General features: G+C 37.2%; 3 protein-coding genes and 1 long non-coding RNA gene across 5 annotated transcripts in view; 2 read left to right on the top strand and 2 right to left on the bottom strand.

Annotated features, from left to right (window-relative positions):
* LOC147552818 (uncharacterized) overlaps positions 1–3,151 on the bottom strand; it is a 43,651-nt gene extending 40,500 nt beyond the window's left edge. The window contains exon 1 of the long non-coding RNA XR_015238426.1: positions 3,068–3,151. This is a non-coding gene — a long non-coding RNA (uncharacterized LOC147552818). The remainder of the gene's footprint in view (positions 1–3,067) is intronic.
* Positions 3,100–5,767, top strand: LOC147552817 (uncharacterized). 2 transcript variants are annotated; one of them, XM_086671377.1, is made up of 5 exons: positions 3,100–3,668; positions 4,033–4,075; positions 4,497–4,726; positions 4,850–5,249; positions 5,328–5,767. In XM_086671377.1, the coding sequence occupies exons 1-5, from the start codon at positions 3,528–3,530 to the stop codon at positions 5,498–5,500; spliced, it is 987 nt and encodes a 328-aa protein (XP_086527503.1). In that variant the 5' UTR covers positions 3,100–3,527; the 3' UTR covers positions 5,501–5,767. The 2 variants fall into 2 exon arrangements, with proteins under 2 accessions (XP_086527503.1, XP_086527502.1); XM_086671376.1 differs by having other exon boundaries at positions 3,192–3,668; positions 4,033–4,081.
* Positions 5,768–14,836: 9,069 nt separating this feature from the next.
* On the bottom strand, positions 14,837–16,983 carry LOC147552816 (F-box protein At4g19940-like). Its single transcript, XM_086670760.1, has one exon. The coding sequence runs from the start codon at positions 16,980–16,982 to the stop codon at positions 15,294–15,296; it is 1,689 nt and encodes a 562-aa protein (XP_086526886.1). The 5' UTR covers position 16,983; the 3' UTR covers positions 14,837–15,293.
* A 638-nt stretch (positions 16,984–17,621) lies between these two features.
* Positions 17,622–21,252, top strand: LOC147552815 (PKS-NRPS hybrid synthetase cheA-like). The gene is made up of 3 exons (XM_086670627.1): positions 17,622–17,928; positions 18,265–21,172; positions 21,222–21,252. The coding sequence occupies exons 1-2, from the start codon at positions 17,842–17,844 to the stop codon at positions 21,121–21,123; spliced, it is 2,946 nt and encodes a 981-aa protein (XP_086526753.1). The 5' UTR covers positions 17,622–17,841; the 3' UTR covers positions 21,124–21,172; positions 21,222–21,252.
* Positions 21,253–27,194: the final 5,942 nt, after the last annotated feature.

The raw sequence follows: 27,194 nt of genomic DNA, 5'->3' as shown, positions 1-27,194 counted from the left end.
TATCATTTCCCTATGTAAGACAAGATTTTTTCAAAGTTTGACTACAGTGGGGATCGTTTTTGTTTCTAAATGAGAAAATTTGGGCACCCAGTTGGACACTCTATCATTTCCCTATATAAAAAAATACGGTTACTGCCAAAAAGAGTGGTCGGAGTATGACACGACCCCGAAAGTGGTCGGCGCTCGATCTCTATGAGTTATATCAATTGTGTGCTTTGCGAACCAAATACTAGCCCGGCTCTTGAGTCGCCAAGGAAAGAAAATAGTGCCACCACCTTTCCTTGAAGGGAAACAAATCAAATGACTGCTCAAGGGATTGAGAGAGGAAATGACAGTGGTACACCAGGAGAGAGAAATTAAGGTTGCTTTTTTATCACTTCTCCACAGTCAGTATGTATAAAGGAGCAATTGCTTGATTCTACTTGTTAGCATGGTTGTTTATTGATTAAGGGGAATAATATATCCCCTAAGTATGTCAGAGAAATGATTGTAGTTGTTCTAGGCATGTATGAAAGAGGAATGTGGTCAGTTGTCTTGGGTATGTATGAGACACAAAATGGATTGTTTTAAAGAAAAATGAGAATTTTAGTGAAGGAAGTTTACACGAAAATCTCCATTTTGGTGGTAGTGTGAAGTAAGCTATTTTGTAGTAGGAAGATTAGTGGGTTTAAGCAGCAACACCAGTGAACCAAAAAAAAAATAGCTTTAGGGGCTAAATGGGATATAATATTCTAGACATTTAGGGCCCTCCTAAACATTTGTAGTTGCACCTAAGGAAGGACATTCTACTCATTTTTTAGGGTTGTCAAAGATTTAATTTTGGAATAGTTAGGGTGTCATAAAAGAGATAAGCTGAAGTCATGAATTTCAGAGATGAGAAGCTTGTGAGGTATTTACTGCTTACTATTAGTACACTACTTGTTTAGTTATGTCATTTTGATAATATATATAGTTGAGTTTTGTTTTCGAGCTTATGCCAATGTTTAATTTATATAAGAAATTGAACTTTAGGAATTTATTAGAAGCTAATATGTTCCAATATCATAAAGAAAACTTTATTTGGAACTTGAAAGTGGTATATAACCCTAGGTGTTCTTAAATGGGTTTTGTTTCCATCTCCATATTTCTAGTGAAGTATACTGCTAAGATAAGTGGATTTTCTTGTTATATTTGTAAAAAGAAAATGCCAATGTCAAATGTTAGTTAAGCTTCTCTGGACTTCTCAGTGTTTTAACCGTTGAGTGGTGCCTATGTGAGATTGAAGTAAACATTGATCTTTCATTGGATATTTTTTCTTTCTTGAATTCATGGTTGAAGTTTTTTTGAACTCTATAGTTTAATGCTTAATAATCCTTCACGCTATTCATGTGTTATTTCTTGATTTGGTTAGGTTTCAGGATTGGAGTTCAGAGTTAATTCTGGGTCAAAAAGTGATGAACTCTATTCAAGAGGTCAAATGTCAAAGATTAATTTAGTTTCAGAAAGGATTCGAAAAACCTTTGCACGGAGCTCTGGAGGGATTAGAAGTTTTAGAAAACCAGTGAGCTTCGGACAATAAAGTGAATCTACAACAACGAAGTCGAAATGTGAGAAAAGTTCTAGAGCCTCAACGACCATTCCTTCAAAAGTGGAATTGCCTTGATGTGGATAAGAAGTTGGAAACCACAACTCGCGTTTTGTGGTTTTTCACAATTTAGTAATGTAATTCGATATAATAGAACAAAAATCATTGTTGTGTAATGAAAAATGGTTCTGAAAAACATTTGTATGAATAGAGTGCTATCTTTTTTGGAATGGAATGTGCTAGAGTGGTTGATTACATGTTTGTTTACCTTTTGCATTTGATTACAGGTTTTTGATTACATGTTTGTGACTGTCCGATTTGCAGCAAATTGCTTTCCGATTTGCAGCAAATTGCTTTCCGATTTGCAGCAATCCAAGATGAACTAAAATTTTGTCCGAGGTCATTTTTTGTCCCAAGTAAACTTCAACCTGAAAGAACAATTAGAATAAGAGAAACTCATGAACAGACACTAGGAACAAAGACAAATTCAAGAACAAACGTTAATAAATTTAATACAAACAATTATAACATGTTACAATTAACACTGAGAACAATCTTATGTTTCACTTACATATTTTGTGAACGATACTTGAAAATTTTCTTGCTTATTCAAAATTGTTAAGAAAAACTATTCAATAAAACTCAATCAGAGGTCGAGGTTTAGAGTTTTCTTAACAATTTTGAATAAGCAAAAGAATTTTAGTTTGTAAGTATGAAACCCTAGATTACAAAATTAAATTTTACAATGAAAACCTTAGATGTGAAAATGAGAAGTAATCGAACTACCTGATTTCAGATTGGTTTCTTTATCTCTCTTCGACGATGTTGCAATCTTGTCGGAGTCCAGTTGAGTTCTTAGAATGAAGAAAGAAGAAGAAGCAGATGGAGAGAGAGACTAGAGCTGGGTTTTTTTCTTCTTAGGTTAGTACCTTTTAATCAGAACCGTTGATCAATTCAGCGGTTCAGATAAAAAGGTGTAGAGGGACCCTTTCAAAATCCATCACAAATAACGGACCTATTTCTAATTCGGAATGAGAGAACACGAGTTAAACGCCATCACAAATAACGTCCCTATCATTGTTGGTTTTCTTTTATGCTAGGTGTACTTCCTTGATTCGGTATAATTTATCATTAAAAGGGAGAGGGCAGTATAAGAAGGACTATAGTCGGCTACTTTGTTTGAGTGCAATTTTTTGGAGAGAGAAAGTGATCTTTGATTTGAAGCCTGAAGTCGGCAAGTTTCAATCTCCAAAACCCTAAAAATACCTGGTAATGAGTAATTTGTTTTTTAATAGATGTTATAAAAACTAGAGTTAATTCCTATATGGCCCCCTACTTTGTGACCAGCTTCCTTTATGACCCCAAAATTTCTGTAAATTCAAATATGATCCCCAAATTTCTGTAAATTCAAATATGACCCCCTATTTTCATGGAAATGTCATAATTACCCTTCCCATTAATATATTTTCAAAATAAAATTAAAAACAAAAACCTAAATTCCACCTCACTTCCTTCTCCACCACTCATCTCTCTCCACGTCACCTCTCTCTGCAACTCACCTCTCTCTCTCTCCAAGTCAGCACTCTCTTCTCCGACAAAAGTCGCCGGCCGGAAAATTTTTCCGGCCGGCGACTTTCAAAAAATCTCATCTCTCTCTAGAAACTCCGGCGAAGGGGAAATCCCTTCGCCGGAGCAAGGTCTGTTCAAAAAGGAAATTAGGGACCGAAAACCCTAAAAATCTCTTTTCCTTGTAATCTTTTATAAACCTTGTCTCCTTCATCTGTTTCTTTGGTCCAATTAACAAATTTCTTCCTCAAAAAATGAAATCAATGACAAATCCAATAAAGTAGTTGTTCAAAACCCCTTATCCACCATTATAAATTCTCTCTGTTTCTTCTTTCTACTCCATTTCATATCTTTCTTCTCAGAGAAAACCCTAAAACTTCCTTTCTAAAGTATAATAATGGCTTCCACAATTCCTTTCCCTCATTTTATAACAGATAAACAGGTAAGGCAAACAACAACAACGATTCCATCTCTGCCGCCGGTGATCTTAACTCAAGACAGGTCGCAGCTTACAAAGCCGTCGAGTTCGTCGAATCAGGTATGATTTTAGGTTTAGGAACAGGTTCCACCGCCTACCACGCCATTAATAGAATCGGCGAACTTTTAAACAAAAGTATACTAAAAAACATAATAGGAATCCCAACTTCAAAGAAATCTGAAGAACAAGCAATTAGGTTAGAGATTCCTCTTTCTGATCTTGATTCTCATCCTGTTCTTGATCTTGCCATTGATGGAGCAGATGAAGTTGATCCATATCTTAATCTTGTTAAAGGTCGTGGTGGATCTCTTCTTAGAGAGAAGATGATTGAAAGTGCTTGTAATAAATTTGTTGTGATTGTTGATGAATTCTACATAATGCTTTCCTTTTCTAACACTTGTTTTTCCTTTGTGATGGAGAATAGATGGATGAGGAGAAATCCAAATCAGCAGATCCTCAAATGCTTGGTATAGGTTTGAATCTTTTTATTCCTACTTTAGATTTCACAAATTATTCAATGCTTTTGGTGTTATACGTGCAAGGATTTGCTTATTCTCTATACGATTCCAGTGAGGGATACAAAACTCTCAAAGTCATCAAGGATTAGGTTACAGTAACTATCTAGGTCACAAATCACTTGATTCTGATGTTCTTTGAATTTGTTTATGATTCTTTAAACCCTGACCAATTGAATTGGCAACTAGGTCCAATGTCTCAGGAATACGGCACCACCATTGTTGGGATAGTAACCAACAATGGCATCTTCATGGCCTAAAAAATCTAGAATCCTCATTAGGTCCCATCAGAAATTTGAAGTTTCTGATATTTGTTAGATATTTAAAATTCTCCCAATTCAAACATCATAACTGTCTATCATCACATTTGCAGGTTCAAGTAGCATTCACCCTCACTTGCACGGGACAACCGTTGTTGGTATCAAAACCAACAACGGGATCTTTCTCTCAGCCGACGGAATGACATGCTTACCCTACAAAGATAGGGAGATCCCTGTAAAACATAACGATGATAAGTTTTTCTATCTTCCAAGAGGCAGGTTGGCTGTCACTTGCGGAACCTCCTTACTTTGCCATATAGTACTCGGGCAACTAGAACAAAGAGTAAGAAGTCCTAGACAAAATTTATGCGCATACCAATATAAATTAATGTTTGATATCACTGAACCATCTATAACTGTAGTTTGTTCTTACTCATTTATTTATTTGTGTACTGTCTCTCTTTAGTATAAGAGAGCAATCGAAACAGGAAAACCATTTTCCATGGAAGAAATGGCGGAGGAGTGTAGAATTCTAATGGAAAAAGAATGCAAGAATCACGAGGACAGGATGCGTAAGTTCAAGGAAAGAAACATAAAACCTTACTCTGCTTCCATAACCATAGGTGGTTATGATGGTCCGGAATCTAAGCTCTGGCACGTAGAAGTTGATATGGAGGAAGACAATTGGACTGTACGTAAGAAAAAACGTCGTAAGGTATTTGACGGATATGGGGGACCCAGGGCGAAAAAGTTTATAAAAAATTATGGTTTCTCTCCAGACCAGCCTCGCGAAGAAACCAAGAAAATGCTGGTAGATGCCATGATAAAGGCATCAAAAAACCGTTATTGCGGGGGGACACTTATAGGTAATTAGTAATATAAAATTTTCATTTGTTTCTGTCAAATATTAAAGTTAACTTCTTGAATGGTTCTGTTTTGTAAAGGTTATCAGATATATGGTGAGAACAAGAAAAGACGTCTTTACGAAGAAACCGTCGATCAATTGAAGTGCGAGAGAAATGCACAAAAAATACTCGAGTGGGAGGAATGGGAGAAAGCACAAGAGAAGGAGGGCAGCGAGGACGACGAGGATGATGAGGACGACGAGGACGACTAAAAGCTTCATCTTATTCAAACCTTTGATTTTGGGTCAGTAGTTTTATGCTTGAATTTGAGTTTACATGAACCTCAGTTTCCCCTGCTTCCATTATCAGAACCTGAGTTCTTTACTTTTGATAGGAAGTTGACAGTACAAATTCAAAAATTGTTAATGAACATCTGTTGTTACGTGGTGATGACATGCCATAGCAGCTTCTTTTCCTCTGCGGTGTTCCTTCTGCATATAAGAAAAATGTTAATGAACATTTGTTGTTTCCATTTGCCACTGAGGATTCAAAAAATCTTAAACAATGAGACGAACAATGCAAAATATCAATCAAATAAGGGCAGTCCTTACTCCTTCCTGTATTGCCATCACCTCCATCACTTGAACCCTCAGTCTTGCCTCAGCCTAGTGATACTACTAACCCACCGAACCCTTTCAGCTTCTTACTTAAGCCTTGATCTTTATTACTTGACGACTTTGCAGGCCTTGCCATAGTCAAAGGAGGTTTACTAATTTATTTACATTAATGAGCAGAAGGATGGAGCGATAGGCTCACTCTATCCCTCCACCCCGATAAATGTTATGTCAAGTAAGGAAAACTAAAGGAGTCATTCAGTACCATGGCTTCACCCTTAGACGCGGACGATGGGACCACCGGAACAGAATTCAATCATTGCACAAATCAGTAATCAGTTTAGGAATAAGTTAGAACAGATTGTCCTCAGGTTAGATTTCATGTGAAAATGAGAACTAGGCTTCTTGAGGTGAGTTAATGTCAGTTTATAACCATGCATTGCTTTCGAATCATTATCAACAAACTTTGGTGATCATTAGAAGAAAGTTCCAAATGATCCTAGTGATGGTCCATTATAAAGGGACTTTAGATGATAACCACTATCATTAATATTGAGAAATAGAGCTCAACTTGGGCTCAACAGCAAATGAATTGAATCTTTCTAGAAACAAAACAAGTTACACTTGTGTTGGAACACTGAATCATTATGCCTGTGATCAATAAGAGTCCAGGGCAAATTCCCTAAACCTGGACATTTAACTCATTGGTTAGCTAAACCCAAGTCTTGTTGAATCCATCTAATCAAATCTTAAAGTTAAACAAATCGCTTAGCTCTACCAATCTAACAACCAAGAAAACATTTTGGATCCCCGATCATAAAACTATATTAATCAAGAAACCAGGTTGACGAAAATTTGCATATCAAATACTGGGTTCGGCAAAAGGAACAAAAACTTCCACGACAAACACCTCCGGGTGCATAAATTGCTGCATAAGGTGTTCCATAAGGTGGCATCATGTGCTGAGAAAATTAAACCAGGTTCAGACTTGTAAACAAAACCGCCAACTAGAAAGTTGAAAAGACGAAGAAAACAGACAATCAAGTTACTCACTATATACCTCAACAAAAAAAAAAAAAAAAAAAGTCACTCACTATATATTACCGACCTGAGGTGTACCCCACATAAAAGGGTGAGGAGGATGTCCATCAAGTTGTGTTAATATTGAGGAGGTATAGTCGTTCCGGGATAATACACCTGAACGTGCAATTTTAAATGAGCTAAAGACTTTATAGTTATTGGTGTTGTTTCCCTGGTTCGATTAAAGTCAAGTTTATGTTTTTAGTCGAAATAGAACAGTCGGGCTATATAACGAGTCGTCACTCTATATGTTTGGCCAAATAGAGTTTTTGGGGGTGGACCCAACCTAGAATAACCATTTCTCTAATTATTAGAGAGATGGACAACATTGTTGCCTAACAGTAAACGTTTTTTCAGACTTAACTGAGATAGAGGCAAAGTTGGTCAAGTCGAGACGATAAAGTCTTATCTTTCCTTAAGACATTTTACACCCCTGTAAAGGTACCAACAGTGGGGTGTCTCACGAGATTCAGCGACTTCCTTTCGGGTTGTGATGGTACTTCAAAATTTTGAAAGTCGACGAACCTTTGTAAGCAATATGAACTCTTTGACTTGATGATGGAGACCATCTTCCTATTGGGCCTCACGGCCATGGTGATAGTGGGCCTCACGGTCAAGAAGCTACATTAGCGTAGTTTCTATAATTAAGTATTTAGGGTTTCCATAATTATGAGTCTTAGCAATCAAGGAAAGTATTATTAGTAGTTATCTTATTTCCTTATTTGAGTTTATCTAGGAAAGTACAATCTCTATATAAGAGAAGTCTAGTCTATCTTTGTCAACCAGATCAGAGAATATTATCAACCAAGTTTATTATTAATCAAGTTTATTGTTTATCGTTATTTTATTAGTTTTATTTCGTTAGTTTAGTTTATTAACAATGGTGGATTCCATTACTTTTACGCTTCCGCAACAATCTACATCACTTGACCTTATTGACTTGATGTCCTGATAACTTCTGACTTTGACTTGGTTACGACTTTTAACTTGGTTCTGAGATAACTCGTGACTTTGGTTTTGTCTTCTAGGCACAATTGGTGCTCCAAACCCCAAAGTCCAAATTCAATCAAATGCTCTTGATTCTAGATTCTAGATATACTGGATGCTCTTGATTTCGTATTTTAAACATACTAGAATACATTCAATTCTATTCTACCGACTCCAACTTCTGTTTTTAAGCTTATATTCCAGCAACACGTAAAAACTCAATTTACTCAGAAGAGAAGCAGAGACTAAATGGAAAATGAGAAACAAAGTGGTCTTGGGTCCTATTTATAGGTTTCGAACGAGTACGAAACAAAGAGGTGCATATGTTGGCTATTGGGAGGAGTTTTGGTGGTTGTAGGGACTAATTTGGTGACCTTTAGGGAATATAAAAGGCCGGCTGCGTTCTAGTGTGTTGGATCCGTAGCAAATTTGCAGAATGAACACGATTAGTTGGATCTATAGATGATCCTGAAAGTATCCCGAAGATGGATGATATATTGATCTTTGGATTCATAAGCAAATGAGGGAGAGAACATGATTTATAGGATCTTAGAGTATGTCCCTACGACATTATTTCGTTTCAATGTAATCTGAGCTGTTAGATCTAGGCATTTAATTATTGCATTTACGACCCTCAACCTAACTTTCTAATCTTATCTTTTAGTCCCTACTTTAACCAAAAATTCAAACTTGAATATACCATTCATCCGGAATCGGATTTGAGTGATCCTTGGATCTAAACTCAAGAACTCTACAAGAAGGACGCAATGACACACTTTGTTTCTAAGTTTTCCATCAAACCAAACCAATATTGGCTCCGATTCCAACAATTGGTTCATGATAATAAAGGAATAAAAAGTTTATAATTCAGGAATTTGATAAGTAGAAAGATCATATATATATATATGTTCATCGACAAAATGAGTGAAAACTAACCTGCATAGCGGCCCAATTAGGATACCCATATACACTAGTCTGATCCTGCATATAGAGAGGATAGAGCAATGTTCAGACACAAAGCTTCAAGGACATAAATATGTTCAATGACTTTTTAGCTTACTTGAGTAGGTGAACGGGATTTCTCAGATATAGGTGGTGCCTCAGCTTCAGTTTTTCCCGTAGTCAAGTCCTCAACTGATTCACACTTAGAAACAAATTGTGCAATACGATCAACAGTTTATAGCTTCATCAACGGTAATAAAAATTATATTTAGATTTTATAAGAAACTAGATAGAATAGGTATAATCCCAGAGTAAGTGTTTCAAATTTAGAGTCTTCAAATTATATAGGAAACTAAAAATAAGTAATTACCCAAATTAAAATAAAAAAACTTGAAATTGAACCCTGCTTCCCTAATCCATTTGGGTTGGAGACACGATTCTTGATCAGAAAGGGTATTAGTGTCTTTTTCACTTGGAGCAAGCAAGAAGAAAGTCATGGATTGATGGATTTCAACTAACAACTCAAGCTATAATCTATTTAAATAACGAAAATAACCTCAAACAATATTTCCCCAAGTTTTTTTTTTTGTAGGATCATAAACACTAGTCCTTTTCAAACTGGAATTCTATACTATTTCGCTAATTTTTCATCGATCTTTCTTGTGTATGTTCATCAGAATTAGGTACTTTTCCTGAGAATAAAAATTTCGTCTTTATTAAACAAAATTTTGTGCTAATAATAAGAAACAACCGTGCAACAAAACTAGAAGATCAGAGGATAATAAGTAGTATAAGAAAAGACGAATAAGATTGAAAAATCTCAACTCTCCTTCTTAGTAATCAAGTATCTTAACATTCAGAGAAGAAAATCAACGAATCGAGCCTTTAATAATACATGAATCTTTGAAGTCTAAATCTCAAGATGAATTCTTCCTTAACCTTCAAAATGCAAAAATTTGAAATGTATTCGGCTTTTGGAAGGGACTAAAATGTAAAGCTTGTTTGTCATTTCAGTTAGTTTATCTCTCTCTAAAACAATTGAAAGAGGAGTAGAGAGAGAAATTGAGGTTCAATTTTGCTTTTTTTTAATAAGAGAGACTGAATGAAGAAGCCAACAACCCTTGACTCAAGTGGTAAGAGGTAAGTCTTCCAATCTTACCAATTCAAAAAAAAAAAATGAAGAAGAACGACAATGAAATAGCCACGTCATTAGAAAACGTGTCCATATATGGCCCCAGTTGGCCGTTCGACTCTGGCCCTATTTCTGACATGGCCGGCCAACTGGACCAAAAGGCCCTTTACGGTGGAGAGAGAAAATAGAACTCTGGCGTTATTGACTTTGGTCCCCTAAATTCTCTTTTGTTTTGCGCTCCATCCTTTCCTTCTTTCGTCATCCCGACCCTAGAGATAGAGAACGAGCACATGCCACCAGAACATAAACGACCTTAGCTACTATAAAGAGAGAAAGAAAGAAAAAAAAAAGGAAAGCGAACTTGAAGTAAAATTTCTTCTTCATTAACCTTTAAGTTGTACTTTAGCTACATCCAAAGGCGAAATCAGGATTTTCAATTAGTCGGGACAAATTTGAAATATCTAAATCAAACATGTAGATATTATGTATGTGTACGAATTTCACAAATTATTATGCGTATATATATATATATATACACGCATAGGGAGATGCTAGGGAGATGCTACAATTACTTAGAGGATGACATGCTGACTCACTTTCATTTTTTAAAGTTTGACTACCATCTGAACTATTATTTTACGCGGATGAGTCAGCATATCATCTTCTAAGTAATAATTGTAGCATTTATATATATATATATAATATATATATATATATATATATGTGTGCAGGGGTGAAGCCAGGATTTGGTTCTAGGTAGGGCTAACTTAAAAGTTGCATATTGAATTTGTATTCAAATGCATTAGTGCTTGCAAAAGATAACGACGTTTTTTATTCAATTACAATTGCTTTGTACGTTTATTCATTTTATAATAATATTTTCTTATTTTTCTACTACTAGACATACCTAAAATTTGAGAAGCGGAGAAATTTTTTTTGAAGTTGGATTCGAGATAAACAAAAAAATAGGATATACCATGTAAATCCGAGAAAAAAGACTCTACATTTCGCTGTAACAACTAAGAGAAAAAAAGGAAAGTGAAGGAAGACAAAGAAGAAGAGATAAAGACGAAGTATACAAGAGAGAAACATTAAGTATGGGAGAGAGAAAGATAAAAGAAAATGAAAATGAAAGAAAGAAAAATTAAATACAAAAGAATAAGCACGAAAAGATATAGGTGCAAAAAGAAAGTTTTTGACAAAATTGAGTGCCATAATGATAGTTACATACGAGTTAAGAGCCAAATAGAACTTTGTTATCAATTGGGGACAAAAGCTGAATTATTCCTTTGCAAGACCTGAGCTGAAAAAAAAACATTTGAAAAATCGCTATTTGAGTGGATTCGAACATCTGATCATGTATGTGTGAGGATCGAGCTTCAACCAGCAAGGCTAAACCGCACCAGTGATAGCCTTTTGGTCCGGAACTATTAGTAGCCAACCCAGACGATAGTCTAGGTTAGTTTACATATAGTTCGCCCATGTATATATGCACAAATCTCGATAATTTTTTTCCTCAGAATAAAGTAAAAGTAGTTTGAAGAAGGATACAGCGAGAGAGAAGAAGAACGAGACTCGCCAACAAAGAACTAGTTTCTCTCTACAAACGAGTCTCTTCTTCTCCGAGAGGAAGATGAAAAAGAAGAAATAGTTACCTCAGGGATAGAAAAGAATGAGAGAGGATAAAAAAGATCAAATCTTGCCCTCATATTAACTTTTTATCTTTCGTAATATTAAAAAACATAAAAGTAAAATTGGTATTAAAATTATATAGTCACTGCCAAAACAAGAAAAGTAACAAAAAATTATCGAATGAGTCATTTTAGAAGTTGTTAAGAATATTGGGATCATTTATTGAAATGGTCCTAACACGGGCAAACGAGGATTGGGTCTAATTACAAAGAACAAAAGGAGCAAAAAGTGGGCAAAAATGCGTCCAAGGAGACTTGAACCCTTGAGATCTTGGGTAATTGCTCAGGCTGATCCGCTAACAGATCCGCCCCTATACATCTTGATCTTACACTTCAGTAATTGTTAAGGTTTTTTCAATTAATTTTTTTCCAACTTCATTTTAGGGTTTAATTCAGTCATTGTTAGTGTTTAATTATGTCATTGTTTTTATGAGGAGCTGAACTAACCCCTAACAATGACTGAATCCGGTCCACCACCCTTTGGTGTAACGGATGGACACCCCTCTTAAGACCATGAGGTCGTGGGATCGAGTCTCGATGGAAGCAGTTGCCATCAAATTTTATCCTATGTAATTTAGACTATGAATAATGTAAAAATTTTTTTTCTCTCATCTCTCTCTCTCTCTCTCTAAACTCCGGCGAAGGGGGTTTCCCTTCGCCGGAGTTCCGGTCTGTTGAAGAACAGACCAGTCCGGTCTGTTCTTCAACAGATCCGGTCTGTCGAAGCTTCAACAGACCGGATCTGTTGAAGAACAGACCGATCTGGTCTGTTCTTCAACAGACCGGAACTCCGGCGAAGGACAGACCAGTTCCGGTCTGTTCTTCAACAGACCGGAACTCCGGCGAAGGGAAACCCCCTTCGCCGGAGTTTAGAGAGAGAGAGAGATGTGAGAGAAAAAAAAAAAAAATTTCATGGTCGCCGGCCGGAAAATTTTCCGGCCGGCGACCTATCGGAGAAGAGAGAGAGAAGATGAGGTGGAGGGAGGTGAGGTGAGGTGGAGGGAGGTGAGGGGGAGAGTTTTTTATTTTGAGCCATATTCCCCATAAAATATGTTTCCCCGGAAACTTTTCAAAATTTTGCATATTCCCTTTAAAATTTCAAACCCCGGAAACTATTTAGCTTTCCCCAAAGCGCTGGCCCAAATTTTATCCTATGTAATTTAGACTATGAATAATGTAACAATTTGTCGGGCTTTAGGCCTCTTTCATTCTCGGTTTAAATTAGGCGGTTATCGTGCTCATTACATCTCCATGATGCATCAATGCCTTGTAACGACTAACGTAGACCGTAGTCGAATTCTCAAAAAAAAAAAACAATGACTGAATCCCGCTGAGTTTTTCTTAATGGGATTTGAGTAGTACCGACAACCCTCTCTTGGCACAGGTATCAGTTCAACTCCATCTAGTCCAGGAAACCAATGATGCTTCTCACTCGAGCTTCCATCCCCATAAACCATAGGCATAAAGTTGAAATTAATCAAGACTCTCCCCAAATGGGGAGCCTTTAGCCTGCATATTAGCAAAGCATTACTGCATTAGTAAATAGTGTCATTTGGATTCTTTCATGGGTGTTCTTGTATGTAAGTTGTTGAATGGGGGAGGAATGTGATATGTAACTAATAACAGAAGAAAACCATCCCCTCGGAATCTAGGTGCATTTAGTAAGTGAGCATGACATGACGTTTTTTTGATGAAATATGCCATGACAGTTGCTATGATCTGATATAGACCCTAGCCTCTAAATTGACCTTTGTGAGCTTCTTGGGTACTTGTATGACCAGCTATTAATATATTTATGTGATAGAAAATCATATTTGTATTGTCGCTTTTTTTGGCTTTGGAACCGTATGACTTTGATTGACTCTATGAGTTAGACTTACCTCTTTTAAGTGTTGAATGATAAGAACATTTCGTAATACAAAACAAGGAAAACCGACGCAAGTTACTCGTCTTAAGATTAATTGCTCCCTGCCAAACAGAAAACCCATTTAAGGTGAGGGCTGCAATTGGACCACTGATCAACGAATTTTCGCCTCCAAAATAGAACGGTTTCATTTTCCTTCTCACCTACGTCGAAGAAAAACGCTGTGAACGTTGACTAATAGTACGAACTTCGAAGTTTCTTAACGACTATAAAATGAATGGGATTTATGGCTACATTTTTCTAGATAAATTTGGAAATTTTTGTACAATATTACTACTATGAAACGTTAGCATGTCTATGCTACACACTGAAAAAAAGACGGACTCAAAGTTGGAGTTGATTTGAGTTCTTTATAGGAACCAATTAAGAGGAACATATCAAGGACTAGGAACCAAATAAGTGGAACATATCAAGGACGTGTTTGTTCATTTTGGAACAATTTGTAACGGTTGAAGCCAAGAGACAAGAGGGTTCAGTATTTCATATGAAGCTACTATAAATTGATCAACCATTCAAGTCACAGAAGCTACTATAAATCCTCCACGGATGATTCATAATATGCACTAAGAACAATATCATGGTTACTTAATAACTCAGAACCCAGTATATTTCCTACTGAACTTTACTATTTCAAACAACATGAACTTTATATACACGACATTTTTATGATTTTGTTATCTGCGGACATCTTTCAGGACTTGGGGGAAATAACTACAGATGTATTTGCATATAATATTTGTCTGGAACCCATTTAGGTGCCCTAGGTGGTGTGATTCCTTATAAACACACATCCCTCTTGAACGTTATTATGCTCTTTCTCTAAACTTCATGTAGACTAAAGATTGAGAAGCATGTCATAAACGGTGATTTTTTTTTTCCTTTTCTTGTTGTCTACATATGAACTAAATGGAGTAAATCATACTCAGTTTTTTTTTTGTTGAACAATAAATCATACTCAGTTGGTTAAATAAATCATTCAAACGTTACAAGACAAAAATAGATCCCCTTCCATTTGCCATTGAATCTTCTCATAGGAGCAAATGAGACACAAATTCAATCTCTGATTGGAAATTCTCGTACGAATAAGCATAAGCCTATCATTGACAGAGAGGCACTGTATCTAATCTAAATTGGGTGTTATTCTTGTTGGTAAAGAGGGCAATTAACCTTTCAATCCAATAATGGCTTCACTGACTTGGATCACATCATGGGTTTGGTAGTGGTAATTCATAATAATGTTGATGTAAATCAAAGCTCAACTTACTAATTTGGTCTCAATCGTTATGATTACAAAAATTTCAAAGACTCCTCTAGAATCCAAATAAAGAATGCCAATAACATAATTTTGCAACAATACCATCACTAGAATCTCCCACAACGATATAACTTAATAGCAAACATCAAAACTATATAACTTAATAGCAAAAATAATTGTAAGAACAAGTCTTTTTTTTTATACTTCAAACGGTTCATGTTTGGAACGTGCGAAGTACTTTGCGCAACGTTATAAATAGAAGAGAGGAATACAAATTTGGAATCGGTGCCCAATAAAGGATTCCTCCGATTTTTCGAACTCAGCTCAATATATTTCTTTTTTCCAATCAAAGTAATAGAGATGCATGGCCTTTCTTCTTCTTAAAATATTTCTTGCAATCTTGCTTCTTTTTAAGTTCAAGATGGGATGTGGAATATTGCTCAAGTTGGAAGAGACAAAAGACTTCCATCAAATTTCGTAAGTAGCTTTATAGAGCACGTATCAGTTGGGATTCCACTAATTTCAAACTTCTCAAGGGCATCCTTCTTCTTCCAATTGTAAGAATAAAAAGAGAAAGATTTCTTCTGCTTTACTCTACGGTAAGTATCCCACTCCTCTAAATGGGTTGTTAAGATTATCATATCAAGTACTGAATGAAGCCGAACAAATCTACCTTTCCCCCAACTAAAAGGTAAGCTTATGGTTAATTCGGTCCAATTTTGTTGGCTACTTGATGTCATATTCTCTATTTTTTCATCATTAAATATCCATAACTTTATGAAATAACTATTCATTTTTATTTGAAGAGCTAGACGTCCGTCTACTTCTAATAAATCAATATTTTCATGTGAAAGTTCATGTTTACAATTTTCCCTAGGTTGATCAAGAATAAAATCAGGGACTTGAATAGTTCTAAACTTCTCACTTCCAACATCAAATGCAACTATAAATACAGGCCGATTTTCTCTTATCCATGATTTTCCACCCTCATTAAGTTCTTCAGTGCTCCAATATATTGAACCATTCACATAAACAGAAGGATTTTTCACTGATTGTGGTGGAACTTCGTCTATCCTTCTCCATTCATTAAGTTGGGTATTATCATCTCTACCTCGAACGCCATTTCCAAGAGTCAAAACATAACAAACAACACGACGCTTTCGAGATGACAAGCGTCGGAGACAAACTAATTTGTGCTCATTAGTGGCAGGATCAAATCCAAACTGATTCTTTGATCCATACAAAGTTTTCTCACCTTTCTTGGGATACTCAATCAATTGAGATCGTTTTTGGGTACTTATATTGTAAATTTGAACAGCATTGTGCACCTGAGAGTCGATGAAGCAAATCAAACCATTAACAGGGTTTAAAATTGTATCGAAACTACGGTTATACGGATCCGTTGTAGTGTTAATGGATGCTCCTCCTCTTCCTTCTTCAATCAAATCAGCTGTCATAAATAACTGATTCAAAGGATATCGATCACGGACGATGCGTCCCTGACGTATGTAACTTTGTCCTGGGTAACTGGGAGGGGATTCGGAAGGGATGATAAGGAGACTAGGTTTACGTGATTTTGATCGGTTAAGGTGTAAATCAATAAAGTTTCGATCTTTTCCAATTACAGAATCCCATAGTTTACAGACAGATTTGAAACGAAATAGTGATTTAACTGGTAATCTGGTTAGTATCTCATGTACTACTGAATCTCCATCAATAAAAATACCACTTTTATAATTATTACTAGTAGAAATAGAACAAGGATCTGAATTAATAAACTTACCTCCTCCTCTGTTCTTCTTCTTCTTCTTCTTGAATTTGTTGTTGGTGTTGAGACCAAATTTAACAGGAGAGGGAAAATCTCTCGTCTTCTTCATCTTGACAGGAGGAGAGGCACTAGGTGTTAATACGAACAGACGCACACAAGGAAACAAGGGTTTCTTCCTCTTGAGTTTTGAACCCGTTGGATGAACAGGCCTTATCTTAATAAATAGATCTGTCACAAAAACCCTAGGGCACACTCTACACGATCTAATTAGGATTTGAAAAATCTTAGTGTACTTTCTCTTTCTCTGACCAGTCAGTGTCTTACGTGGGGTCGGCGGTAGCAGTTTATCACGGCCCATCATTTAAAGGCGCCAAGCAGCACCAAACGGCAGCCCAATCTGCCCCCCTCTCACCAGCCCACACAACATAAGCCGGGCTGCCTTGTATATATACTTATAGGCTTCATTTTGCACACTTATGGGCTGGCCTTGAGAGACTTCTCTAGAGATATTTGTGGACCATGAATAGAACTCTAAAGAATTCTTGAGATCTCCACGCAAAAGATCCATATATTTCCCACCATTTAGATCATCGACATGCGGACCAATCTTGTCCATCTATTTTGTAGTCTAAGGGGGTAGTGGATTGGGACTTTCGTGGACATTTGAGTGTCCGCAAAAGTCCGAGGCGTTCAAATCCAGACATTTGAAAGTTCTCGAAAGTCTGAGACATTCAAATCCCGACATTTGAGAGTCTATGAAAGTCTGAGACATTCAAATCTCGACATTTGAGAGTCTATGAAAGTCTGAGACATTCGACCAAAACACCCTCATTTGTAATGATGGGTGCGGTTAAAAGGCCTCCCCGTTTTTGTTAAAAGGCCTCCCCATGGTTTCGTTGACTTGGTAAAACACGTTTGACTTGGCTTGGTTAAAGGGCCCCCTCTTTGAATGGTGAAAAAAACCCCCTTTAAGGGTGTATTTCACCCACATTAAGACTTTAGTTGTTAATTATTAAACTTCCTAAAACCCAAATCCCTAAAACCCCAAATCCCTAGAAATTTCTCTCTTATATTCTCCTTCCCTCTTCTTCCACCGGAATTGTCAACATCACCGGCGACCATCATCGACGGGGAAAGTTCATCGGAGTTGTGCAACAATCTCACATTGTTGTTGCACTCCTAAACCACTTCTCTATCCCTTTCTAAACTCTTAAACCACCATGGATGAAGCAAGTTTCAAAAGTTTTGGAGAAACATCAAAGGATCCTAAATCATCAATTTCTGGACAAGATTCAGTCTCCCAAGAGGTATATGAACATATCCTAACACTTTTTTCCAAGTTGTATGATATATTCGTTGGTTGTATGAAAATTTTTTGGTTGTTGAACACGGAGGGTATTTTCGGTCTGGTCCAACCGAATTTATGCCATTTTACGGCTCGAGTCCGCCGAAAATATGCACAGTAGCTACTGTGCAAAAATTCGGTGGGCTCGAGCCGAAAAATGTCAACTAATTCGGTTCATGCCCACCGAATTTATGCACAGTAGCTACTGTGCATATTTTCGGCGGACTCGAGCCGAAAAGTAATACATAAAACGGTGGTCTCGGGCCGTTTTGACTAAAATTCTCTTTTTTCCTTATAGGGCTTTGCTGTTGTGGCTTCTTCTCAACTTCCATCTCAAATTACTACAGACACTTGGGATTTTGGAGGTTCTAATACACAAGAAAGGTGGCAAGATGCAGTCGAAGAAAACGAAGCATCATCGGAATTTGGATGTCTTAAAATTGTAAATCGTGAATGTGGAGAAGAAGAACCCAACATTGAAGTTCCAGATAAGAAAGAAGAAAATCAAGAAGAAAACAGACCATATGAAGGTTTTGTCAGCATTGATGTTAGTGAGTATTTTCGAACTGAACAAGTGTTTGAAACGAGAGACGAGTTAGTTAAATGGGCAAAAGAAATTGGTATAAAAAACAAGATGGTTGTTATGATTGGTAAGTCTGCTGCGCGGAAAGGTGGTAAAAAACCGAAGATGGATTTACGATGTGAAAGAAGTGGAGAGTATCGTTCTCATCTTAAGGCAGAAATAATTCCTAAAACAAAAGAACCGTCCACCAAAAAGAGAAAAACGAGTACTAAGAAATGCAATTGCCCCTTCAAGTTAAAAGGAATACCGATAGACGGAGACAAGTGGAAGGTGGAAGTTGTGTGTGGGATCCATAATCATGAACTTGCAGAGACCTTAATTGGGCATGCATATGCCAATAGATTGAATAATGAAGAAAAGGTTTTTGTTGAAGAACTATATCAAAGTGGTACAAAACCACGACAAATTCTTTCTCAAATAAAGAAAAAATTCAACGATAATACCTCGACAATGCGTACCATATACAACGAAAGGATACGAATCCGGCATAGTCAACAAGAAGGTAGAACTCCTATGCAACAATTGATGAAATTGTTAGTTCAACACAATTATGTTTATTGGCATTCAATGAAGAAGGAAACAGGGGAGATTACTAACTTATTTTGGGCACACCCGGAATCTATCCAATTGCTGAAGTGCTTCCACACGGTGTTAATGCTTGATTGTACATACAAAACAAACCGATACGGGAAACCATTGCTTGAGATTGTTGGGATGACTTCGACTATGAAATCATTCACCGCGGCTATGGTTTTTATGGATGGAGAGGCAGAACATCTATACACTTGGGCTTTGAATCGTTTGAGGACATTATTTCCTCCTAACTCTATGCCAAAGGTATTTTTGACTGATCGGGAACAAGCATTAATCAATGCAATAGGTGAAGTCTTCCCACATGCAGATCGTTTATTATGTACTTTCCATATAGATAAGTGTGTGGTTGGAAAGGTTAAACCACACTTGAAAAACAAACCATTCCGAAAGTTCATGTCAATGTTTCGACTAATCATGTTTGCGGAAACCGAGGCGGATTATAATCGCGCTGTTGAAGATTTCGTCACAACGTGGTCGAAGAGTAACGCCATTGATGTTATTTATGTTCAGAAGACTTGGTTGCCACTTAGGGAACATTTTGTAACGGCATGGACCGATAATGTGATGCATTTGGGTAATACTACAACGAATAGGGTTGAAGGTGCACATGCGAAGCTGAAAAGAAACTTGGATACATCCGAGGGTAACTTCGTCACATGTTGGGAATCTATACATTCAATGACTGAGACAGAGATTGTTGCGATTAAAGCTACATTCGAGAAAAGTCGTACATCAGTGAAGATGTCTCATCAAATCAACGCCTTTAGGGAACTCAGGGGTTATGTCTCACACAATGCACTTGACCTGTTGGCAGATGAGGTGGAGCGGGCAAAAACTATAGGAATTGATTCAAATTTGTGTGGATGTGTGTATAGGTCTGTGTATGGTCTCCCTTGTGCTCACGAGATGGAAATCATTATGAGACGCGGTGAGGTGATATCTTTGTCACTCATTGACCCACAATGGACAAAACTCTCAATTATTCCTACTCCTGAGGTATATAACGAACTTCAGAGTTCTTACGAATTAGGATTGTTGTACTCCATGTGGGATATGTCGACCGGTCCTGAGAGAAAAGCCATATTAGAAAGGTTGAGGAGTATTGTTTGTCCTTCAATGACATCCATGACAGAACCTTTGGCAAAATTGAAAACCCGAGGAGCCCCAAAGAAACCAAGAAACAGAAAAGAGAAGGAAGCAGCCATATCTACTAAGAGAGATCCTTCTCGTTGGGAGTATGCACAATGTATTCCGGAAACATCGGTTCCATCGGTTAAAAGTGCACGGAAAGCCAACAGGAGATCTCGCGGTAGTGGTGATTCATTTTTACGTCTAATGCCTGAGGTGATTTATCCGTTTATCAGTACTATTACAAACGTTCCAGGAGACGGTCATTGTGGTTTTAGAGCCGTCGCTCTTGGTCTCGGGTATCCCTCGGAGGTAGGTTGGATTGAGATCCGAAAAGGTGTTCTTAATGAACTCGAAACACGTCCAGAGTTATACAAAGCCATGTTTGGGTCTTTTTATGACGAATTGTTGGTTTCGACCAACAATTTTGATATACCAGCTGAACATGAGTTTTGGTATACTCACGGAGAGACGAGTTATTTAATTGCCACTCATTTTAATATAATGTTGATTCATTTGGCGAAACATGATTCAACGACATTTTTACCTTTAATCACCGGTCCACCAACACCATCTTCCGAAGGTTTGTCTCAACCACATACAATGGTATGCATTGCTTATGTAAACAATTGTCATTTCCTTAATGTTAAGCTACAAAACGAAACTATACTTCCTCCGATTGCTAGGCAATGGGCTCGATACGCTACTTCAGATGCAAGAAGGTGGTTGACTATTTGCGAACATAAAATTGACAGTGGCGATAATTTCAATCCGCAATTGGAAGAAACTCCATCAAGTATAAAGAAGGAAGGGGACACATCATCGAATGCAATAGCAATAGATATGGAATGAAAACTTAGTTGAAGTTGTTTTTTTTTAGTACTAACTGTTAGTTGAAGTTGTTTTTTTTTTTTGAAACATCGGTTCCATCGGTTAAAAGTGCACGGAAGTTGTTTTTTTAAACGTAAAGTTTTTTGATCAAAGGTAAAGTTTTATTTTTTAAAATAAGAACGGCTCGAGCCGATAATTTCAGAACCTACTGTGCAAAAAAACGGTAGGCTAGTGCCGTTTCAGTTGCTAAAAACGGCTCGAGCCCACCGTATTTTTGCACAGTAGGTACTGTGAAAAATACGGTGGTCTCGGGCCGTTTATAGCAACATAAACGGCTCGAGGCCACCGTTTTTCTGCACAGTAGGTACTGTGCAAAAATACGGTGGTCTCGGGCCGTTTATAGCAACATAAACGGCTCGAGGCCACCGTTTTTCTGCACAGTAGGTTCTGTGCAAAAATACGGTGGTCTCGAGCCGTTTATGTTGCTAAAAACGGCCCGAGACCACCGTATTTTTGCACAGTACCTACTGTGCAGAAAAACGGTGGGCTCGAGCCGTTTTTAGCAACTTAAACGGCAGTAGCCCACCGAAAAGTTGTCTCTTCTTTTGTATCTCTCTCTCTCTTTTGTATCTCTCTCTCTTTTGGCACATATCTCTCTCTCGGAGTTTTGTATCTCTCTCTCTCTCTCTTTTGTATCTCTCTCTCGGAGTTTTGTATCTCTCTCTCTCTCTTTTGTATCTCTCTCTCTTTTGGCACATATCTCTCTCTCGCTCTCTTTTGTATCTCTCTCTCTCTTTTGACACATATCAAAATATAACATTTCAACCCTATAAAAAACCAACCGTTTTAACATATCAAAAGATTATAAAAAACCAAGCCGTTCAAATTATAAAAGTATCCGACATCGTTCAAATTATAAAAGTATCTAAAGCCGTTCTAGGTCTTCCTCCTGCCCACGACCTTTGTTTTTGTCCTCTTCCTTGTATTTTCTTCCTGAACCCTCTGGGGTGCCTCTGGAAGTTGCTCCTCCCTCAATACTTGGTGAAGAATTTCCTTTCCTGCATCCACCCCAGACAAATCTAGTGCAGCAAGGGCATGCCGAATACCCTCTCTCTGAAAAAAAAATCAAGTCTGTTAACATGTATTTCCATCAATACTAAATAAAGTAGATTACATGCTTTATGTGTACTTACGTAGTAAGCAATCGAACCGAGTGAGCTTTGTGCTTGGTTCGTCTTCCGATGGTTTGGGTTTTGGACCTTCGGGTGTGAAATTCGACTAAACCACTCAGCATATCTATCATCGACCTCCCAAGCCGAACTAACCCGTTGCGACCTATCTTTCTCGTTGAGGACATGATGTTCCCAGTTCTCCCAATACCATGTATGTTCTCCATAATCCTTTGCTTCACTCCTTCTCTTCTTTGTTGCTCTCATGGGGGCAGACGGAATATGTTGAACCACACCAAATTGCCTCAACACCCTTTCGGGTTGATACGGCTCGGCAATATCATCAAATACGATACAACCGCTGTAGAAGGCGTATAGTGGGGGAGATGACTCACCAATGCCCATGAGTCTATATGGGTCCCAAATAACCTAAATAACACAATTATTATACTAGATGCTCATTCAATGTCAAATTAACATGCAAAATACCATAGTATATAGAATTTTACCTCTCGCTCCTCTAAATCGTCGATCATCTCTCGGAGGTTAACCAGTCTGTCATCTAGATTTCCATGTGCATCATGCTCCGTCCATCTACCCATCAGAGGCAAATCCGGCCTAATGTCGAAATCCTTTTTCAAATCCGACAGACCAAGCTTAAAGTGCTCGTCAATCCATGCCTAAACAAGAAAACAATTAGTAACCAAGAAGATAGACTCCTAAATTAATCAACTTATAATAATGTGAGAAATACCTGGAGGAGGGGCAGATAACCCGCCATTTGTCCACCCTTAGTGGAAGCATGACCGAGCTGCCTATAAAGATAAGAAAGCACAGCCGTGCCCCACGAATATTCAGGGACCTTCGTCAAGTCCATCAAATATGTAAGGTAGCAAACAGGCACCTTCGAACCACTCTTGTCACAAAAAAGAGTCGAGCCCATAAGATGGAGAAGGTACCCTCTGACGCAAAAGTCTTTCTTCCGTGCGTCATCTTTGTCTAAGCTACCCGAACAGATTTCCCTCAACCACAACATTCGGACACTCTTGCACTTAGTCGTCTTCAATTCTGCTTCCGCAGCCTCAGGTGTCACCCCTAAACCTTTCACCAGAAGATTGCATTCATTTACATGATCATTATCAAGATGAACTGAGTGACCTGTAATCTGAAGTCCTGTAATACGATGCACATCCTCTAGTGTGATCGTCATTTCTCCAAATGGCATGTGAAAGGTGTTAGTATCTTCATGCCACCTCTCCGTGAAAGCCGTGATAAGAACCCGGTCAAGTTTCTGGTAAGAGTATTTGGCGATTTGCAGAAGTCCTGATGCTTCCACCTTCTCACGAACTACTTTACACTCGAGTTCTATGTCCCAGACATGTTCCTTCTTTGACTCCCGTATACTTTTACTTTCAAGGGCCCCCACTTGCACGCCACTTGCGTGATTATGTAGTTTCAAAACAGGACGATCCTACGTAAACAAACATAAAAGTTACGTTTATTGAAAGTTAACAATATATTATTATATTAAACATTCATAAGTGCGAAAAATAGAAAAACATACACGTACCTTGCCATTCCAAATTTGGTAAGCAATATGGTTCTCATAGTTCTTGAGAACGCTACGGTCCGTCGGCCCTCCTGGAAAAGGATCCGCACCTGCTTCACTAGTCGAACCGTCGACAACCTGCTTCCTAGCATCCTCCTTCCTCTTTCTCGCATTTACAGTTTGTGCGACACGTTGAGACATGACTAAAGATAAAAATAGGATATACAAATAAAGTCAAACAACTTGGAAAAAAGAAAAAAGATGATTCATTCATTCTGAGGAGGCAAGGTTGATGATTCATATAGAGAGAGTGGGAGATTTTAAAGAGAGAGATAGAGAGAGGAGAGATGCCTAAAAATTTGACCTACTGGCCAAAATACGGTGGGCACGAGCCGTGAGATGCCTAAAATTCGGTTCGAGCCCACCGAAAATATGCACAGTAGCTACTGTGCATATTTTCGGTGGGCTCGAACCGAAAATGTGCACAAAATTCGGCTCGAGCCAACCGAAAATATGTACAGTAGCTACTGTGCATATTTTCGGTGGGCTGGAACCGAAAATGTGCACAAAATTCGGCTCGAGCCCACCGTAAAAATGCACAGTAGCTACTGTGCATTTTTACGGTGACCTCGAGCCGTATCTTGTCATATTTTCGGTCTGGTTCGACCGAAATTATGCTTGGTGAAGATAAAATTGGGGGTTTTCTATCTCTACGGTCTGGTACGACCGTATTATGATTTTTAAGCATTAAAATTACTAACTTAAACTAAATTAAACAAAAATCATGAACATTATAACAACTAATACCATCCAATCCAGAAATCAATCCAATCAAAACCCTATTACTAATATAAACTAACTATACTATTGGGTATCTAAAAATCAAACTTTCCCTAAATCAACATCAGAAATAACAGAACCCTATGTATTATGAAACTATCCCTCCTTCAACAAACCGAAAACCCCTTTAAAAAAAAACCCTAAATTCAGAACTCAAATCTAGAGACATATATACAGAGAGAGAGAGAGAAAGATATAAGGAGAGAGAGAGATATACTAACCGTTGGTAATGGTGAAGAATGAAAGAGAGGGCGAGAGACCTAGAGCACGAGAGCTAGAGCACGAGAGAGAGAGAGAGAGAGAAGGCGGGAGATAGAAAGAGAGAAGGGATGAAACTGGTTGTGGGAAGGAGATGGTCTTTTAGGGTCAATTTTGGTCTTGGGTTAAGTTTGACCTAACGGCGTTAACTTTGCCGTTAGGTCAAATATAGAAGAGGGGGGTGCTCCTTTGCAGAGGGGGCCCTATAACCAAATGGGTTATAATGAGGGGCGCTTTTAGCGGGGAGGCCTTTTAACAAAAACGGGGGGGCCTTTTAAAATTTCCCTTGTAATGATTCCGCCTTAGAAACTACCAGTCCGCGGCGTCGCATAATAACCTCGTGATGAATCATTAAATAAAACAGTCAACCAAAACACAAGATAGAAGGGCCAAAATCTAGTCCAAGAAACTGGTATCATAACCAGATATATCTGTGAAGAGATTTATTTAACCATTGTCATCTTGATAGAGAAAAGACAATACGTTACATGGAAATCAGAGAACAAACCACTACACAAGAGGTGAAATCCTACGAGGTTGTTGAAGTTAGAACAACAAAGACAGTGCGGAAGTCGAATTCGATTAGAGAGGTGGGATGAAGCTGCTAAAAATAGTAATGGAGCAGTGTAAACTCTTCTACTAGACTAAAAACCTTACCTCATTCAAACAAATAGTTGTTTGGAAGTAGAGAAACCAAACTAGTAAAGATTTGGGGAAACTAGACATGATACAAAGTGAAACTAGGGAACACAAACAACAGTTACAAGATAAAATGTGCTAAGAACAAAAAATTAAAATTGATACATATACATGAATTACATTATATTTTTGTATAACGTAATTCTAAATATATGTATTCTCCAATATTTGTATTTCTAGTTGATTAAATCAATCAATACAATCTACTACAGTATTAATTTTTATTCTCTCTTGTAATTCTATACGCTTCTTGAATTTTACATGGAATAAGACTACAAGTTGTTCGGGGAAGTTCTCAATCAAACCTTAAGGAGTTTTCATCGTAGTTCAAATCAACTCTTGTGGTCTGATTATCAATTTTCCATTGTAGTATAACTAGGGTATAGTTTGTGTCCACGTGGCACTAGATTATTTGAAGTAGGAGATACAAAAGAGAGAGAATTGCGTGAATGAAATTTTTCAAGAGAAATATTGGGGGAAATTTTAGAAAGTGTTGTAAAGCAATCCCACATTGGTGAGAGATAGGAGTGTGGTGCTCCTCTTAAGAGGTTAAGCACCCTTCCCTAGTGAGGCCTTTTAAAACCGTGAGGCCCATGTGTGCCAAAGCGGACAGTATCACTAGCAGCCCGGAAGGCTGGTCCGCACCATCCTATAACAGAAAGTGAGTAGTTAATAAATAAGTAGACGATTGTTTTGGTTTATAGAATTCTAATGTTGCTTTAATAATAAAGTTTATGATTGTTTTGGTTTATTAAACTCTAAAATTGCTTTAATAAATAAGTTAAGAATTATTTAGTTTATTAAACTATATTATTGTTGTAATAAGCAAGTTTATTATTATTATAGGTTATTAAATTATATTATTGTTGTAATAAATGAGTTTATTGAACTAGACTGGTTTCTCCTTATGTGTGCGACTATTATGGCGGCAAGGTGCATAAAATTTTATTAATAACTGGACGGGTTTCTCCCTTCATCAAGCTTGGAAGGAAACAAAAAGAATGATGCTTGAAAGCATGATTGACGCATTACCTTTTTGTGGGGTACTTACTAGCGTATACGAAAAAAATTTGAAATTAGCTCATAATTGTTTATTAAACCTTCATTAAAGTGTAATGTTGAACTCCATTTAATTGGTATTACTTTAATTAATAAGTTTATACATGTTTTAGTTTATTAAACTCTAGTATTGATGTAATATGAAGTTTATAATTCTTTTGATTTATTGAAATCTAGTATTTTTGTAATAAATACGTTTATAAGTTATACATTTTTTTGTTTATTGAACTTTAATATTGTTGTAAGAAATAAGTATATAATTGTTTTAAATTATGAACTCGAGTCTTCTAATAAATAAGTTTATAATTATTTTTGTTTATTGAACTCTATTATTGTCCAGTAAGTTTGTAAATATTTTGGTTTACTAGACTCTAATATTGTTGTAGTAATTATTTTTATAATTGTTAAGGTTTATTAAACTTTAGTATTATTGTAATAAATATATAATTATATGAATTGCTTTATTAAACTCTAGTATTGCTTTAATAAATAAGTTTATGATCGTTTTGGTTTATTAA

This window comes from Eschscholzia californica, unplaced genomic scaffold (assembly GCF_041429995.1).
Source record: "Eschscholzia californica isolate CP2 unplaced genomic scaffold, dmEscCali1.0.p SCAF_3, whole genome shotgun sequence".
Classification (NCBI taxonomy): Eukaryota; Viridiplantae; Streptophyta; class Magnoliopsida; order Ranunculales; family Papaveraceae; genus Eschscholzia; species Eschscholzia californica.
The sequence above is the reverse complement of the archived record's forward strand: the minus strand, read 5'-3'. Positions and strand labels throughout refer to the sequence as shown.

What these genes read in the sequence shown, in the direction of transcription:
- LOC147552817 (XM_086671376.1), top strand. Translation starts at nt 3,528, where the DNA reads ATGGCTTCCACAATTCCTTTCCCTCATTTTATAACAGATAAACAGGTA. An exon ending in CGTCGAGTTCGTCGAATCAG is followed by an intron (nt 3,669 to 4,032) that starts GTATGATTTTAG and finishes GATGGAGAATAG; the next exon opens with ATGGATGAGGAGAAATCCAA. An exon ending in TTGCGGGGGGACACTTATAG is followed by an intron (nt 5,250 to 5,327) that starts GTAATTAGTAAT and finishes TGTTTTGTAAAG; the next exon opens with GTTATCAGATATATGGTGAG.
- LOC147552816 (XM_086670760.1), bottom strand. Translation starts at nt 16,982, where the DNA reads ATGATGGGCCGTGATAAACTGCTACCGCCGACCCCACGTAAGACACTG.
- LOC147552815 (XM_086670627.1), top strand. Translation starts at nt 17,842, where the DNA reads ATGGATGAAGCAAGTTTCAAAAGTTTTGGAGAAACATCAAAGGATCCT. An exon ending in AAGATTCAGTCTCCCAAGAG is followed by an intron (nt 17,929 to 18,264) that starts GTATATGAACAT and finishes TTTTCCTTATAG; the next exon opens with GGCTTTGCTGTTGTGGCTTC.